The sequence below is a fragment of the Erpetoichthys calabaricus genome, chromosome 16 (genome assembly GCF_900747795.2).
Source record: "Erpetoichthys calabaricus chromosome 16, fErpCal1.3, whole genome shotgun sequence".
Classification (NCBI taxonomy): domain Eukaryota; kingdom Metazoa; phylum Chordata; class Cladistia; order Polypteriformes; family Polypteridae; genus Erpetoichthys; species Erpetoichthys calabaricus.
In genome coordinates, this window is record NC_041409.2 from 2814026 (window position 1) to 2832076 (window position 18051).

An 18051-nucleotide genomic window follows, 5' to 3' on the forward strand; every position below is an offset into this window, starting at 1 on the left:
GACATCCAGGAGCCGCTTTGTCGCCTAATAGAACTTAAGTGCTGGCTTTTCACAGTTCCAACAGCCATGGATGCCCCACTATCAGGTTTGAGTGGGCTGAGAGAAGACCAAACGCTTTTCAGGGCAGCTTGTCCTTAGTGTGAGTCAACATGGACTCGAGGACACCAAACTAATCAACTCACTAGAGCTGAAGGGCAAAGCAAGAGGACATTCCGGACGGGATGCAGGATGGCCTGCACGGGCACAGCCACATCTTGTCATAATGGCTTTGTCTGTTGTGCTTAGTTTGTCACTTCCATGGTAGTCAAAGATAAAGCAGCGCTCATTTAGAAAATCAATGGAGAACACGCGAGCATCAAGACTCTGATTTGATCGTTAAATGCTTTACAGTTTGTCCAAACAGGGTAATTTATGCTCATCCGAAATTTCCGAATTAAGTAATGCCCTTAGTGTGGGTGTGTGAAGCACTACACGAGTCAGTAACTTCGACAAACTGAATCACGGTGAGATTCTGAGCCCTTTTGCAGGGGCTGTCCAGCACACCCTGTTCACTTTCAGAGTCATTACTGTGCCCATCCATTGACTGGCAATCTGTTCAGGGTCGTTTCCTGCTTTGCCCTCTATGCTGCCAAGACAGGTACTGGCACTCCTCTCCGCAGCGATCTGGGTAAAGAACGGGCACTTCTCTCTCTTGGTGGCTGTGTGTGCCCTACCCGGCTGACCGGCAGAGGGCGCTCTGCACTCACTTTACAGGTTAGTTAATGGACGGTTGGCTTTGCGCTGTGGGAACAACCAGAGGAGCTCGCAGGAGGTCAGCAGCGACTGGAATTTGGCAGCAGACCAGCGGATCATGAGGGTCGTCTAGAAACACAAGCCTGCTGCCATTTGAAAACAAGCGAGGACGAGGAGGAGGACGAGCGACTACGAGTTCTCTGCAGGTACTTCGTTTGTCGCCTCTCGTGGCGTTTCATACTTTCCCTAAATCTCTGTTTGACCTGCGTGTGTTCGGCGACACTTCAGATACTTGAGGGGATGAAATCTTAAGGTTTAGTTCGATCGGCCAATTGGCTTTTACTCCTTCAATGCACTGTATGAGCAGCGACATTTGATCAGTTGCTATTAGCGGACCACTGCTATATTGTCGCACTGCCGTGAGTGCCAGTAACGCTTTAAAAGTTCATTTTCCGTTCAGGTTGACAAACTTTTAAAAACTCGGAGATGTGCGTGTTGATCAATGCTAAAGGCGACCCTAAGCTGGAACGAAGCCAAGCGTCTATAAATAAAGCGCCGCCACGACACCCTGTCGGTCCCCTAAATGGCAGACACCCACTGAACCAAATCCTCGAGGCTCCTAAGCCTTCGACTTTATTACACGACTTTCTTTGAATTTCAGTGACGGGGCCGCAATGCCAGCACTACAGATGCAGAATAAACTGCGCCCGTCATCGGTGTCCCGTTATATGCAAAAGGAGGCAAATCGAATGGAATTTACTGCGCAAATGAAATAACGAAAGCCAACGAAGGGCACACGCCTGGCACCGGGGTCCGTTTTCTTAAGTTCCATAAGAGTGAATAAATCTGTGTAATCCGCTTATAAATTGGGGTCTTTGGCTTTTCAAGAAACTTCCTTCAGTAGCGTATTGGATTAAGGCTTCATCTTTTCTAAGGAAAAATGTGTAAAAAATTCAGCACATTATGTTATCTGACAGCACTTCCAGTTGTGTTCCTTCTAGCGCCCACTAGGACAGGGGTTCTCAACCTTCTTTTAGGGAGGACAGCAGCTCTGGTGTCAACAAGCTACTGGGGCGACACAATAGGAAATCAGCAGGTGTCCTTGGAAATGACAACAAATGTCAGGTATGGCATATTTAATACTGGTTTAATGATTTTTAAAATCAGATCTTCATAGAAATATCAGTGAAGAAGAGTGCTGAACAAAGTAGCAAGAAAACAACCAATCCAGAATGAGCCTGTTAAATTAAAAATGAACCCTCAAAAGTTCTATCTATCTATCTATCTATCTATCTATCTATCTATCTATCTATCTATCTATCTATCTATCTATCTATCTATCTATCTATCTATCTATCTATCGTACCTTTCACATCTATCTATCTATCTATCTATCTATCTATCTATCTATCTATCTATCTATCTATCTATCTATCTATCTATCTATCTATCTATCTATAGTACCTTTCACATCTATCTATCTATCTATCTATCTATCTATCTATCTATCTATCTATCTATCTATCTATCTATCTATCTATCTATCTATCTATCTAAGCTTTCCTGGTTTTCATCAGTAAGAAGTGTTTGTGCTGCTGTTATACAGCAGATGTATTTGTTTAGTCAAAATCGGGCTTCACCCTGTCATTTACGAATGGGGTCAGTAAGTGGTGACTGGGCTCACTGACTGGACTGCACTTGAGATTCCAGAAGTGTAAGGCTGTGAAGGATGGGTGGCATTTATTAAATAAAGGATCAAACAGAAGTCTGTCGGCACTTCCAGCTTAGTACAAGACGTGTTTATAATGTTTTAAACCAAATATACAAGCACACACACACCATGGAGTGATGAGCAACCAGAGATGAGAAGTAATGGCAAACTGCAGCATTAACACTTGCGATCACGCATGGTTTCAAATTATTTGTACTCAGGATGTCTGAAACTGTTGCTAGATGCAGAGCACTAAGAAAGCACCATCAAATTCACCTTAATATAGTGACAAATGTCTGTGTGTCTGTCCAGTTACAATGTTTCTGTGATTCCTACAGATGGTGCATCACAAATATTTGTAGTAATACAATGCATTGCATTTGTCATTCCAGGAGATGGCGCATCATGAACATTTGCATTTTTCATACTACAATTAAGTGTCTCTCAGGTTGGTATTTCTATGTCATTACAACAGATGGCATATAACAATCATTTGTAGTAATAAAATATAAAAGTATTGCATTTGTCCTTCCAACAGATGGTGCATCGCAAACATTTGTAGCAATGCATTTTATTTCTACAAATAAATGTCTGCCTGGTTGGTATCTCTGTGGTAGTTTAATAGATGGCACATCACAAACATTAACATATAATCAAATTCACCTTAATATAGTGACAAGTGTCTGTGTGTCTGTCCAGTTACAATGTTTCTGTGATTCCTACAGATGGTGCATCACAAATATTTGTAGTAATAAAATGCTTTGCATTTGTCTTTCCAACAGATAACCTATCACAAACATTAACACTGTTTTTAAAAATCCCAAACCAAATGGTGTATTTTCTTCTTTTTTCATCTTTACCCACTTCTGTGTGGGGTTGATGTTTTATAGGTTTTGTCATGATTCTTACAGCTGGATGTCTCACCTGACGCCAACCCTCCCCATTTATCTGGTTGGGGACCTGCACCAAATGGCATGAAACAGAGATATATATGCACTACATATGTCATTCCAACAGATAGCGCATCACAAACATTAACCCTGCCTTTAAAAATCCCATACCAAATGGCATATAACAGAGGCATATGCATTGCATTTTGTCATTCCAACAGATGGTGCATCACAAAAATTTGTTGTAATTGTGAATTTTATTACTACAAATAAGTGTGTGTTTGTGTGTGTGTGTTTATGTATCTGCATGTCTGTCCAGTCGTTGTCTCTCCATCATTCCAACAGATGGCACATCACAAACATTTGTAGTAGTACATTTTATTATTACAGATGATTGTGATGTGCCATCAGTTGGAATGATAAATGCAATGCATTTTATTACTACATGCATTACAAAATACATTCAATAGATGGTGCACTGCAAACATTAACCCTGAATGTGCTGAGGTCCACGATGATTATCTTCGTCGGGTAGCACCACTACTTGTGCTATAAAGCTGATCCCACAAGCTCGCTTGAGCTGTATGTGGACAGTGTGGGTCCCACATCATCTAAGGTCCTATTAGCCTCCTCAGTTGCTTTTGAACACAACTGGCTGAATCCTCTATGACTCTAAAGACCACCATAAAAGGTCTGCTTTCAAATCCTCTACCCCCAATTGTGTAATTACTTCCTAATTTTATTACTTTCCACAAGTACTTTTTAAAATTTACTTCCATTAAATTTTATCTGTCAAGTGATGGCTGAAGCCAGAGTAGATGCAGAATGTGGTGGGTGGTGTAATCCTTAACCTTTTAGACTGGACGTCCATGACCCCACCATTCAGAGGTCCCCCAATATAATGAAGTGGGTGGTGTGGTGGCGCACATGACGTGTGGAGTTGACGTGATATGAACCAAACCAATGCAAACTGAGTTCATTTTTGCGCTGAGCGAATGTAAGAAGTGCGTTCATCGTGAGTTGAACTGTTGACTGTAAACTGGCACGCGTCAGCACCAGTGGATGTGTGCGTTGGCAGACCCTGAGCTTGACTGGCATCCTGTCCACAGTCACCTCCTACTTTGTCTCACCCTGACTTATGCCAGCTTCATGCCATACGTTGCTTTTATTGGTCATTCAGATGCCACACTGAGGCTCATGAGTACCTGCTGAGCTGACACGACTTCATCAAGCAGCACTTCAGTGTCATTTGTCGTCACCGGTGAATCAGCAGTACCAGTGACAAGCTGAGTGAACTTGATATTTATGTATGTATGCATGTATGTGACGAGTGGCAGGGCAGTAGAAACCTCCATGGGGGATCCTAAGCCACGTTTTTATGCTTCAGCCCACAGCAGACATGACTACTGAGCTCTCCTCACAGTCTGCCCGAAGTTCAGCCCTGTGCTCTGAGGACTACAGTCTGTACAGCAACTTCAGTGAAGATGAACTCATCCAGATGGCCATCGAACAGAGCCTGAGTGAGGCGACACAACAGACATCTACTCAGGGTCTTCAAAAGCCATCCGAGGTGACCGTTGGAGCAAAGAATCTGCTGGCCACAAAGGTCAACAAAGCTGGGGAGAGCAGACCTGGTGCATCAAACATGGCCGGTGCCAGGACTCAGACCTGCTCATCCATGCAGCCTCTGGCCAAGAGGTAAGTCTACTTAGGCAGGGCTGGGAAGTGGTGACGGCGTTGAGCTTCAGACCCTGAGGTGTGACCACTTCACCTGCCCGTGCGCCAATCACAGAAACAAAATGGCACCAAATTAACACAGTGGGTCTCAATTGTGCTGCGTCGGCCAAAGAAGGAAATGCAAGTAAAGCTCAAAATGTGTGCACATTAAATACGAGGGTCCGTCACATGCTTAATAGGGCACCGATGGTCCCTGGAGACGTGGCCTGAACCCTAGACCACCCCTGTCTGTGTGGAGTCTGCATCTGATACTCTGATGTTCCTTGTGACATGAATGTCAGTGACTCCGACTAAGCCAAGTTTGTCCCTCCTTGTGGACCCTTCAGCCTAACTAACACCTGATGCTTTGGCTCTACACTGCCCTCTAGTTGCATTCAGCCTGTTGTAAGGACTGAGCGATGGAGGTGGGCTTTGATAAATCCTAAAGAGCAATCCATAGATCAACATATGCAAGAACGTCTGCTAACCACATGTGAGAATGTACAACGTGTCAATGGAGAGGCGCGAGACAAGCAGCCTGAAGGAAGGCAAAGCCCTACATCAGGAACTGGTGGGTGCCGCAGGGTGGGCCATCTTCATCTTATACCCACAATCAAAGATTCTCTGCCAGCCAGTCGAGTCCCTCAACAACAGCTGTAAGGAGCCAAGGGGCCCATGAAGTGTCAGCAGGTGAGAAAAATCAGCCGTTTGTCCAAATGGGACAGTCTGCTGTCGTAAGATGACACCACTGGGAATGTCAAAATCTACACGCAGTCATGCAGACGAACGCCTCACGGGCTCTTTGGAGGCATACAGTAGATACCCCGGTGGGCCGCTGGCGGTGTCATTGTTTATTTACTCTCACACAGACGGTGGGGCAGTGGTAGCACTGCTGCCTCGCAGTTAGGAGACCCGGGTTCGCTTCCCAGGTCCTCCCTGCGTGGAGTTTGCATGTTCTCCCTGTGTCTGCGTGGGTTTCCACCCACAATCCAAAGACATGTAGGTTAGGTGCATTGGCAATCCTAAAATGTGCTTGGTGTGTGTGCCCTGCAGTGGGTTGCCGCCCTGCCCGGGGTTTATTCCTGCCTTGCACCCTGTGTTTACTGGGATTGGCTCCAGCAGACCCCCGTGACCCTGTGTTAGGATATTGCAGGTTGGGAGATGAATGAATGACTGACTGACTGACAGATGTAAAGACGGCCCTCAGGAGCAACTAACCCCACAAATCTGCCCAAACCTGTCTGCTCTCCGAATCCCACTGTAATAATTCAATGGAATCTCGATAATCTGCCAATCCACCTCGCTTGGTATCATCTGCAGATTGAACCAGCTTGTTATGCATATTTCTATCCAAATCATTTATGTACATTAAATATATGAAGCTGGACACCACTCTTAATATCACTTGCTTCTGAGATGTTCCCTGGCACCCTCATCCTCTGTGCCAACATTTGTGAGGTGGGGAAGGACAGAAAGAGGACATCTCACAAAGGCCTTGAGAAGCACATTACGAATGACACTGGCTAGCTTTACAAGGCATCGTTGGCACTGCCAGCAACGAGAGGGCACTGCGCAAAAACAAAATCGGGACTGAAACTGGCAACCTGTTCATGACAGTCCATGTGACAAAAGGCAGTATATAAAAGAAAGGCCGATTTACTTCATCATTGGCCCTACAATGGAGTGCCAGGATTTACCCTCACCCTGTACCCACTCTTGCCCACAGTAGCACTCAATGAGATTGCATGGGTCCAAGAAACCTCTAATGTCCTAACGTGAGTTTTACCGAGCATCATAAACGATTGTCTTTGGAAAAATCAACTCTCAGAGGCACCCCATGAAAATATCGATGAGTCAACGCTGGCTTGAGTCTGCCGTTCTTAATGGTCGCTTCTTAGTCTGTGCACTGGTGGTTATCTTGAAGTTCTGTAGAAGGACAGCAACTGGATTTACATTGCATTGTAGTCATTGACCTTCCTGCCCACAAAACTCTTTTTAAAAATGTCTGAGCGCATGTGCAGGTTATAAATGGCTGTGCAGGTGTGGACTTTGCATGTTTTGGGTGTTCACATGGCCTTATTCCACGGACTCCAGTTTCCTCCCACACACAAAGAATGTTCAGCGGATACTCTGAACCGACTCGGTGTGAATGGGTCTACATATCCACCGTGACGGACTGGCACCCTGTCCAGAGATGGTGGACTTGTGGGGTCCTCTGCTGCTTCTCGACCACTCAGGCCTACTAGCTGGGATTTAACACTGCTATCCCCCTCCAGCTGGAAGTGCTTTTGGAACTTATTGGGACTCCCAGTCCATGAAGGCTTTACAACGTGTTCTCATCCAGGTTCAAAAATTGTGAGGTAGGCATTAAGATTTGAAGATTTTGAAGAGTTCTAAGTGCAGCGCATCTGATCATCTGCTGTTGAGTGGTGTCTGGTGATGCCATCTCTGAGGGGTATCAAAGCTCAGTCCAGACTCTTTCCACGTGTAGCTCCTGGCTGGCAGAACAAGCTGCCCACCTCCATGCGAACTTTTGACTCCCTCAATGTGTTTATGAAGCATTTGAAGACCCCCTTAAATTTCTGTGTAACTCACCTGTCGGGTTTTTATCATCTAGGAGTCACAACTCACATGTGTTTTGCTCTGAGCTCATCTGAACTAGTGTGGTGCCGAGGTGTCACCCATCGCATGGCTACACTCGGGTCCTAATCTGGGATCCTGAGTTGGATTGTCATGCGCTGTATCGGTGCCTGCTCCTAACCTCTTTCTCTCTCTCTTGACTTGTCAGTATCGATTTTGTCCCCTTGTCCTGTCACACTTATCCTCAGATAAAAGCGTCTACTAAGCGAGCAAACACAAATGGTTCCTGCCTATTTTATAGTAACTACTTACAGTAATTGTAGTAACAATGCCGGTGGCATGGACACCATCGCTCCAAGACGCCATTCTGGAAGTATGAAGAAATAGCTTGGAGCTTTGCTTGTATTTTTTAAAAAAAACAGTAATTGGACACGGTGCGAGTTTTAGTAATCGAGATCAAGCGAGTGGTCACGCTGAACGATGGAGTCGCCCGTCACATTCGTGCTCAAACTGTCCAAGTGCGTTTGGTCCAATTGACACGCCATGAAGTGCGGGGTTTAGACTTTACACTCTTAAGACATGTGGGTCCTTTAATGGATAGCACTTTGTAGTTCTTTACTGGGTTGTGTGGTTCCTCATAGAGCCATTTCATTTGAGTTTTGAGAAGCCTCCTAATATGTAGAAGAAATGTCTAGGAGGCTACCTAGCGAGACCTGGACTTAGCCTGCAGCAAGAGTTTATTTAAAATTACAACCCATTGGTATGTGAATTTCCCATTGGGATTAATAAAGTATCTATCTATCTATCTATCTATCTATCTATCTATCTATCTATCTATCTATCTATCTATCTATCTATCTATCTATCTATCTATCTATTTCACAAATCTGTTACCATCTTTTCATGGTTATTCATCATATGGAGCATCTTATTGATCCAAATAAATCAAGGATCTTTCTGGAGCCTTCATATGGAAGGGTCTTGTGGCATTGCTGAGAAGAGCGGCTCTGGCACCTCGATTGTCTATAGCGGCCGTGTACGTGATGGCATGGCAGACATGATATTCCTGTTCCAGTCCTAATGGTCCAATCATAAGATTGGCAGCCCCGCTACACTGCACTGGTAATGATGGCCAGTGAAGTTGAAATTTACACCTACTCAGACAGTGAGTGCAAATTGGCCATAAAATCGTACCGCTTGTGCCAGCTCACCTAGGTGTTACGTGCCAGGTCACTCATTTTATAAAGAAATTGAGCTGCCCATATAACAACTGCAGACTACGAGGTGATGTCAGACCTGCCCTGCCTCAATCTAGTGGACTCTAATGAAGCTCGGATGTTCTCAGGGAGTCCCCTTAGTCCGGAGAGGTTTCATCCCTGTCTTGCCTGGCTTGAGTGCCTTTCAGACTGTTTAAAGTTAACGTCAAGATTTTAGCAGGCGTAGCCCGCTGGTGCTGAAAGGCGCTATAAAGCAAATCGCGCTGTAATTGCATGTCAGAGTCACGTGAGTTAAACAAACCTGACCTCATTCCCACACCAGGGCCGGGATCCAAGTCACTATGTGAGATGTTTCAGCTGTGCGTTTTTCACGACTGTTCATCCATCCCATCCATCCATTTTCCAACCCGCTGAATCCGAACCCAGGGTCACGGGGGTCTGCTGGAGCCAATCCCAGCCAACACAGGGCACAAGGCAGGAACCAATCCTGGGCAGGGTGCCAACCCACCGCAGGACACACACAAACACACCCACACACCAAACACACACTAGGGCCAATTTAGAATCGCCATGTCTTTGGACTGTGGGAGGAAACCCACGCAGACATGGGGAGAACATGCAAACTCCACGCAGGGAGGGCCCGGGAAGCGAACCCAGGTCCCCAGGTCTCCCAACTGCGAGGCAGCAGCGCTACCCACTGCGCCACCGTGCCGCCCACGACTGTTCATTTATTTAATAATTTCAGATACGGCTTCTCAAGAGCGCGCGCGCGCGCGCCCCCACACAGCCGCTCTCTAATCATCTCCTCGCGGGCTCGCTGGTCCCATTGTGGACACTCCTGGCGCACACGCCGCTGTGCTGCGATCTGTGCCTTCACTGCTCTTATATGGTCATCCACAAAGCCCCCCGCACCCCTCCGTATCGCATCCAAAAATAACCTGCGGCAGAAGAGCACAGCTGAGGCCCGCGCCGGCACGAACTGCGCGCACAGACCGCCGAGCTAGCGACCCTCGGAGATGACAGGCGCCTTCTCGTACCGCTCGTACTTCTCTCACTTCCATTCTCGTCCTTCTCACCTTAGGCGGTACCAGCCGAGACCCGGAGACACCAGCTCCAAGTTCACGTCGGGCAACGGGACGCGATGCATAGCCTGGACGAGATACGATGGCAGCGTGTACATCGTCCCGGAACACGAGTGAGTAACCTGGGGGCGAGAGTGGGCAGGGGGCTGGTGGCGGAGAGGCTTTACGTTTATTATGTGATGAGGAGCAGCTTTATGTTTATGTGTCTATTAAAGTGGAGCAGCTTTATGTTTATTATCTATATACTGAAGAGGACCAGATTTATATATTTATTAGGTATTTGTCTATTGGAATGGAGCAGCTTTATATTTATGTATTTATTAAAGTGGAGCTGCTTTATATTTATGTATCTATTAAAGTGGAGCTGCTTTATGCTTATTTACGTATTTGTCAACTTGCCGTTAGTGCCGCAGCTTTATGTTTGTTATGTCCGTGTCTGTTAAGGAGTCTCGCGCAGGTTTCCTTAAAGGTCAGACTGGCCGCTGCTGTCCCCTCTACCATTAAGCGACAAGCGCGTCAGATGATGACACAGTACGATTAACTATAACAGTGACCCATTCGTGCCGCACTAGTTATTCTGTAATCAGCATCCTGGCTTTTTGATTTGTGTTGAAATTGTCTAAATGACACCACCCCGGTGTGGACTGAGGGCAGTAACGAAAGCGAGCGACAAACAGCGAGGAGGATGGCAGGACTGGGCATCACTGAAATGGTCTCAGCTGAACCCTACCATCCTGAACAATGGACAGCTGTCAACCCCCCACTCCCATCCCCCCGCACACCACACCGCCCCTCTTCTCCACCCACCTTGTGTTTCTTGTCACATTTCGGGTTGAAGGACGAGGAGGGCAGCAGCTCAGGATGAGCTGTCACTGAAGGACAACAACAAAGGAACAGGGGGCAGGGAGTCATCAGCTCTTCGTGACTGAGTGTGTGGCACCTGCCGCCCTTCTTTAGTCTTCACAGCTGTCCTGCCAAAGGGGTCACATTTTCACAAGCCTGTTGCAAATCACAATTGTCACAGAAGGTGAAATCATAAAGATAACAAATAGGCACTAAAAACCAATAAAATGGTTCTCAAAAATTGTTCTAAAATCTAAATACACAGATAGGAAACATGCTGTGGTGTTAAATTTGGGGGCACACGTTTAATCTGTGACACTTAGCACACAAGAACTTTGTGGTGTTGTTCCCAAAACTGCCTGGGCTCCATATTTAGCACAAGATGGCATGTGATACATCTCAGTTGTTTGTAATCCACCTTAATAAAAGGACAAGTGTCTGTGTGTCCATCCAGTTGCTGTGTCTCTGTCATCCCAACGGATGGTGCATCACAAACATTTGTAGCAATAAAATACATTGCATTTGTCATTCCAGCAGATGACGCATCACGGACACCAACACTGAATTTACAAATCCCATACCAAATGGCATATAACAGAGACGTATTACATTGCATTTGTCATTCCAACAGATGGCACATCACACACATTAACACTGATTTTACAAATCCCATACAGTTTGAAATTATTTGTACTCAGGATGTTTGAAACTGTTGCTAGATGCAAAGCACTAAGAAAGCACCATCAAATTCACCTTAATATAGTGACAAGTGTCTGTGTGTCTGTCCAGTTACAATGTTTCTGTGATTCATACAGATGGTGCATCACAAATATTTTTAGTAATACAATGCATTGCATTTGTCATTCCAACAGATGGCACATTAGAAACATTTGTAGTAATAAAATACATTTCATTTGTCATTCCAGCAGGTGGTGCATCATGAACATTTGCATTTTTTATACTACAAATAAGTGTCTGTCAGGTTGGTATTTCTATGTCATTACAACAAATGGCATATAACAAACTTTTGTAGTAATAAAATGTATTGCATTTGTCCTTCCAACAGATGGTGCATTGCAAACATTTGTAGCAATGCATTTTATTTCTACAAATCAATGTCTGCCTGGTTGGTACCTCTGTGTTAGTTTAATAGATGGCACATCACAAACATTAACACTGCTTTTATGAATCCCATGGCAAATGGCACATTACAGAGACATGTGTATGTATGTATGCAACATACTATGCAACTATGCAACATTCCATGATCTGCTTCTCGCAACTGAAAGAGGGCACCATGGCAGATGTTTGCTGAATGGCAGACCAACCACAAGCGTTACCTGATAGGTAACCACCCACACAATTCAGGTCGTCGACACTCAGACTATGAATGCAATGAACAATTTGACGTCCCGCGAGACAAGGCAGTGGGACAACATTTAAAACAAGTTCACGGATATCTAACCTAGCAGTAGTTGGAATGCTATTGGCAGACACACTTCATGTGCTCCCAGCTCTCAAAAACGACAAGCGACAAGCAGAACACACAGCACGCCAGCAGCAGCAGCAGCAAGCCAGCAGATGCGCACAGGCTCCACCTTCACAACGCGAGCGGCAGAGACACGATGTGGCAAAAGGACAGCTGCTGCACAGGCTTTAAATGATTGATGCGCAGCACGACAAACAGAACACACAGCTCGCCAGCAGCAGAAAGACAGCAGCTGAAAGAATGGTATCTCAGACTCTTCACAACGCAAGCAGTGTTATACGTCCTGCGAGAAAGAGATGTAACCACGCCTGGGGCCGGAAATTAAGAACAAGTATTGTTTTTACAAAAGTTTTAAAATAGAGGTGAAAATAATGCATATGTAACAATTCCCATGAAAATAAAAATCTCTTTAAATTGTATTTCTGGTAAACCAAACCCGGGGGTGGGCGAGTGAAGCGAGCAGGGGGCAGAGCCCCCTAGTGTATATATATATATATATTTATATATATATATATATATATATATATATATATATATATATATATATATATATATATATATACAGTATATAAATATGGTTGAATAGTTTACTGTCAAATAATGCAAAGAGTACGCGACACGTGTTTCGTCCTACTTCTGGGCTCATCAGGCGTACACACTCACTGCACCTCCCTCTCGGGGAATCGAACCTCGGACATCAGCAACCCTGATCTACATGCTGTCAAATGAACGAACCACGTGCTGTGGCGCAATGTTAGGGGCTTCGCCTCTAGCGCTGACGTCTGAGGTTCGATTCCCCGAGAGGGGGGTGCAGTGAGTGTGTACACCTGATGAGCCCAGAATTAGGGTGAAACACGTGTCGCGTACTCTTTGCATTATTTGACAGTAAACTATTCAACCATTCTGTGATCTGCTTCTCGCAACTGAAAGAGGGCACCATGGCGAATGTTTGCCGACTTGCTGACCAACCACAAGCGTTACCTGGTAGGTAACCACCCATAAAATCAGATTGAGATTCAGACTATGAATGCTATATATATATATATATATATATATATATATATATATATATATATATATAGCATTTCTCATTCCAACAGATGGCACATCACGAACATTTGTAGTAATAAAATGCATTGCATTTGCCATTTCAACAGAAGGGCCATCACAAACAGTTGTAGTAATGCATTTTATTAATACAAATATGTGTGATGCACCATCTGTTGGAGTGACAAATGCAGTGCATTTTATTACTACATGCAACACAAAGTAGATTCCAGTAGGCAGCAAACGTTAACACTACTTATCACATGTTCAGTTACAAGGTTTATACTGTTCACAAGACATAAAATTCTGATTAGTAAAGAGGTGTGACCCTGAGCAGTGAGCTGCATAGCTCAACAAAACACGAAGAGCTGATTAGGAAAACAGTAAAGCATGTCAAACTCAGGTTCATTTTTTGTCCCTTTTCTGCTATTTTGACTGGCCATAACTTCATCATCCTTCACTCATTATTCATGTTAGTTATGTTGTACACACATGTTACAGCAGAATGAGTTGCAACATCCAGTAATGTACTTACCAATAAATGCACTTTCAATGTAATTCTTATTTCCATAGGCACTGAAATAAACTTCCAAACACCAGAAGAGTGTCAGTGAATGTGTCAGGAACAACCAAACACGAAACAGCTACAAGTGTCTAATGTATAACTTTGTAGGATGGTTGACAGGATCGTCTCATTTCTAACACACATTTTGGGCTCACGTCAGTCCTGCTTTCTTTTATCTGCTTCTGGACGGTGTACAGGTTGTGAAGCAGGATGAGCAGAACGTGAATACTAAGTCATTCCTCTTTTTCCTATTTCAGTAACGTCACACGACGCGCTCTGTGAAACTCGACGCTATGTATTTTGTGCATTGTACGAACTCTATATTATATGCAGTACTGTTGACATTTCAGGTATTTCTAACTGTTTTTGTGCCATTTCAGCATCAGTTTTGGGAAGCTGACCACCACTATGTTGTGTAGGTGTTGCTAGACAATTGACCAGGAAGTCAGCTGTTTGCACTTCTGTGGTCAAACGTATGAAGTTCTCCTCAATTTGTCCATTTGATGTCCGAGTTTACGGATTTATTATAAAGAATTCACGAGAGCCTTTTGTTATTTTGGTTTTAGACTTTGATTCTTAATTTACCATGGTGGTACTTTTGAAGGACAGGGACAGACATTCAGTGTTGATCTTTGGGTGTCTCCTCTACACATACAGTATGGTATTTCAGCCATGATGTGCTTCATGGTAATATTTTCGAAAGAAAATTCAACAAAGAGATAACGCTACAACGCTACTGAGACTCCTGATACAGGAGATGAAGTTCTTATGCCTATGAGTCGAAGTGTACGCGGTTATACGATAAACTTTCTAACTTGTAGGTTGGTAAAGTTCACATTCAAATTACGAGACAAAGTACAAGTAATGGCAGCAATCGCTTTGTACACAAGACAGACATGACAGACCTGTGTTGAATGATTTGCTACATCGCGTTCTCCGTTTGGGATTTCTGAGCTCTATTATAGCCTTATTGGACCCCAGATGTATTCGTGCTGAGATGTTGCCCCAAACAAACGTTATGCGTCGCTCAGCTGTTACTGAATCACAACTCCCACATTCCCAAGTGAAAGGGTTTAGTGGTCAAATCTTCAAATTGCTTCGTAACTAAAGCTTTATTGTCCTAGAGAGCCATCCCCTATCGTTGAGGCCATTATGAACGGAAATGATGAGTTACTGAGGAGCAAACTAAAGTCGGGCGAGAATCTGCTGGAAAAGAATGAAGACGGCTGGATCCCACTTCACGAATGCGCATATTATGGACAACTGAAGTGCCTGAAACTTCTGATTAAAGGTAAGGAGGATGCAAACTACATACATTAAGTTACAAACTACGGCCACACTACACGTCCTGATTTGGGGGGAGTACGGGGACAATAGGCAGGGATTCAGACAGAAGAGGGATCGTTTTACATGACAGGTCAACGTGACAACTGCAGATTTACAAGATGGCCCAGATAGTTGAATGGTGGAAGGAGACACAGAGAAAAACACACACATGTGGAGATGGGGAAGCCATACAAACAGCACAGGACCGACACAAGAGTTTGGAAGGGGAAGGTGGTCTGAGTGCTTGATCTGGACCTGCTGCTGCTGGACCACCCATTACAGAAACCAGGAGTCTGGTATAACGTATCTTTTCAGTGAAGAGTCACAAGTAGCCAGATGACAGAAACACCCCCAAGTGGATTGTGATCCCAGAGATCTTCTCATCTGTGCTCTTTAGACTCGAGTAGGTAGCCATTCTAAGGCATCCATCAACATTGAGTATCAGGCAGTGCTTGGCCCCTGTCTCCATGGAACCATCTTGTTAACGTCTGTCTGATGAGGTCAGATGTCAACACAGACCAGAGGCTGAACTGCTCCAAGCTAAGGTAGGAGAGACTCCATACTGCACTTATGGACTAGGCCTCCAACCCCCCAATCGAGAGAAGATTTAGCAGAACAAGACCCCATTCAGGGATTTTAGATAGGCTGTCCATTACATTAGTGGTTTGATGGAAACTCGTCCACCTTCCCATTGCAAATTCTCCACCAGCGTCACAGGAATCGCAAGCTTCAGCCTCCCACACCGCTTTTACTATGCAGCAGATAAATACAACAAAGATGAGTTACAATTCAAGGACTTGTCAGAAATGCAATGCATGTCTTTACAAGTGTCACCATTAACGAAAGCTCTGCAGAACTTCTGTCCACCATGTTTTATGCCATCAATGTCCATCTGATGTTTGCTTTCAAAGCTTTCCAGATCCTACTGTAATGTGTCGTCTCCTCCCCACAGCTTACCCCGGGACAATTGATGTGCGAACAATGAACGAGGAAACAGCTCTGTACTTGGCCACGAACAGAAACCACGTGGACTGTGTTCAGCTTCTCTTGGAGTCTGGAGCCGAACCGGACATCGCAAATAAAGCAAGAGTCACCCCGATTTACAAAGGTAAGGGCACGATGATGAGGTCATGCAGACGTGACAATGGGAGGTGACACTCAAGTTCAGGGTCCCAGCCTAAACTCCAAAGTATGAACACCAACACCAGATGGGACTTGATGTTGTGGAGTCTTTGAAACATTAGAACTTCGAAAACAGGCCATCCAGAACAAAGGGTCATTCTTACGTGTCCATCTACCATACTGTTTTGGGTTGGCCACTCATTTCATGCGAGTTATCTGTGTGACTGGTAACCTCCCATTGGAGAGAAGGTTTTAGAAGAAGACGTACATCCACTCAGTTTGTCACCTGTCAATAAGCGTTCGTCCACTTCATAGGCGTATTCTCTGTATTCCTGGCTGCAGGGTGTCACCACCATACTGCTCAAGGCAGGAAACAACGATGGCTGCTCCACCACTGACACACTCACACTCAAACACAGTCAAACCACACGAGGCCATTAAGGAGTTGATAATTAATAAAACTGTTATTGCAACAAATTGTACACGAAGATACCTCTATTGACATCTGAAAATCGAAAGTAAGCAGTGGAGTCCTCAGTGGTAATGTTTGCAGTGCACCATCTATTGGAATGTGCTTTGTAATGCAAGCAGTAATGAAATGCTTTGCATTATCCATTCCAACAGATGGTGCCCCTCTTTCAAATAATAAATAAAGGACTTTTGTAAGTTTTTCCAGCCTTTTGAAGTTTTGACTCCTTCCATATGCTTTATACATTCATAAATGATATTTGCTTACATTGGTGTCACGTTACACAACTTCTAGTTGGAGGAGAAACACGTCAACCTCGACAACTGCAGTTACCGACCCCGTCATCAGAGCTTGATAATGAACAAAATCTGGAGTGTTCTCCACTCGACTTTCTCATATTCATAGAGATTATATAATAATTGTATGAATGTGTCAACTTGTGAAACAAAACATGTACCTATTGAAATTTCAAGGTTGTTTGATAGTTCTTTTACCTGATTAGATACATTTCCAATTACAGTGTTATTTTGCATTGTTGATAATTAAATAACAGTTGGGCAGCACGGTGGTGCAGCGGTAGCATTGCTGCCTTGCAGTTAGGAGATCCGGGTTCGCTTCCCTGCATGGAGTTTGCATGTTCTCCCCATGTCTGCGTGGGTTTCCTCCCACAGTCCAAAGACATGCAGGTTAGGTGGATTGGCGAATCTAAATTGGCCCTAGTGTGTGTTTGTGTGTGTCCTGCGGTGGGTTGGCACCCTGCCCGGGATTGGTTCCTGCCTTGTGCCCTGTGTTGGCTGGGATTGGCTCCAGCAGACCCCCATGACCCTGTGTTCGGATTCAACGGGATGGAAAATGGATGGATGGATAAATAACAATTAAAAATAATAATATATGCAATGTAGTCACTACACTGGTACTAAATAAGATGAATAATTAGATATTCCCAAATCTATTATTCTGGGCCTGTCTTTAACTCTTTCATTCTCTTTAAATGAAAAATCAGAGCGTAAACGCTTATGCAACTGATTAATTTTCTTCTGCCTTTGTTATTTAACTCTCATTTTCAAATAAATAAGTAAATGTATAGGTAATAAAAAAAAGAGTTCAGACAATCCAAAAAATATAGAAAACAAGAAGAAAGGTCAAAAATGAAATAGAATTCGTGGAACTAAACGTAAGGTCAAAGAAATAAATGCGTAGCGCAAATCAGAAAGGTACGGTATGCAAATTTCAAATTTTAAAGAATACAGGTGCTGGTCATA

At 44.3% G+C, this 18051-nt stretch overlaps 1 protein-coding gene across 1 annotated transcript in view; it reads left to right on the forward strand.

The window, feature by feature from the left end:
- The first annotated feature begins 855 nt into the window (after positions 1 to 855).
- asb2a.1 (ankyrin repeat and SOCS box containing 2a, tandem duplicate 1) overlaps positions 856 to 18051 on the forward strand; it is a 37078-nt gene continuing 19882 nt past the window's right edge. Inside the window, exons 1-5 of the mRNA XM_028821845.2 lie at positions 856 to 938; positions 4721 to 5031; positions 9928 to 10041; positions 14997 to 15163; positions 16151 to 16306. Coding sequence (XP_028677678.1) covers positions 4733 to 5031; positions 9928 to 10041; positions 14997 to 15163; positions 16151 to 16306 — 736 coding nt within the window. The 5' untranslated portion in view covers positions 856 to 938; positions 4721 to 4732. The remainder of the gene's footprint in view (positions 939 to 4720; positions 5032 to 9927; positions 10042 to 14996; positions 15164 to 16150; positions 16307 to 18051) is intronic.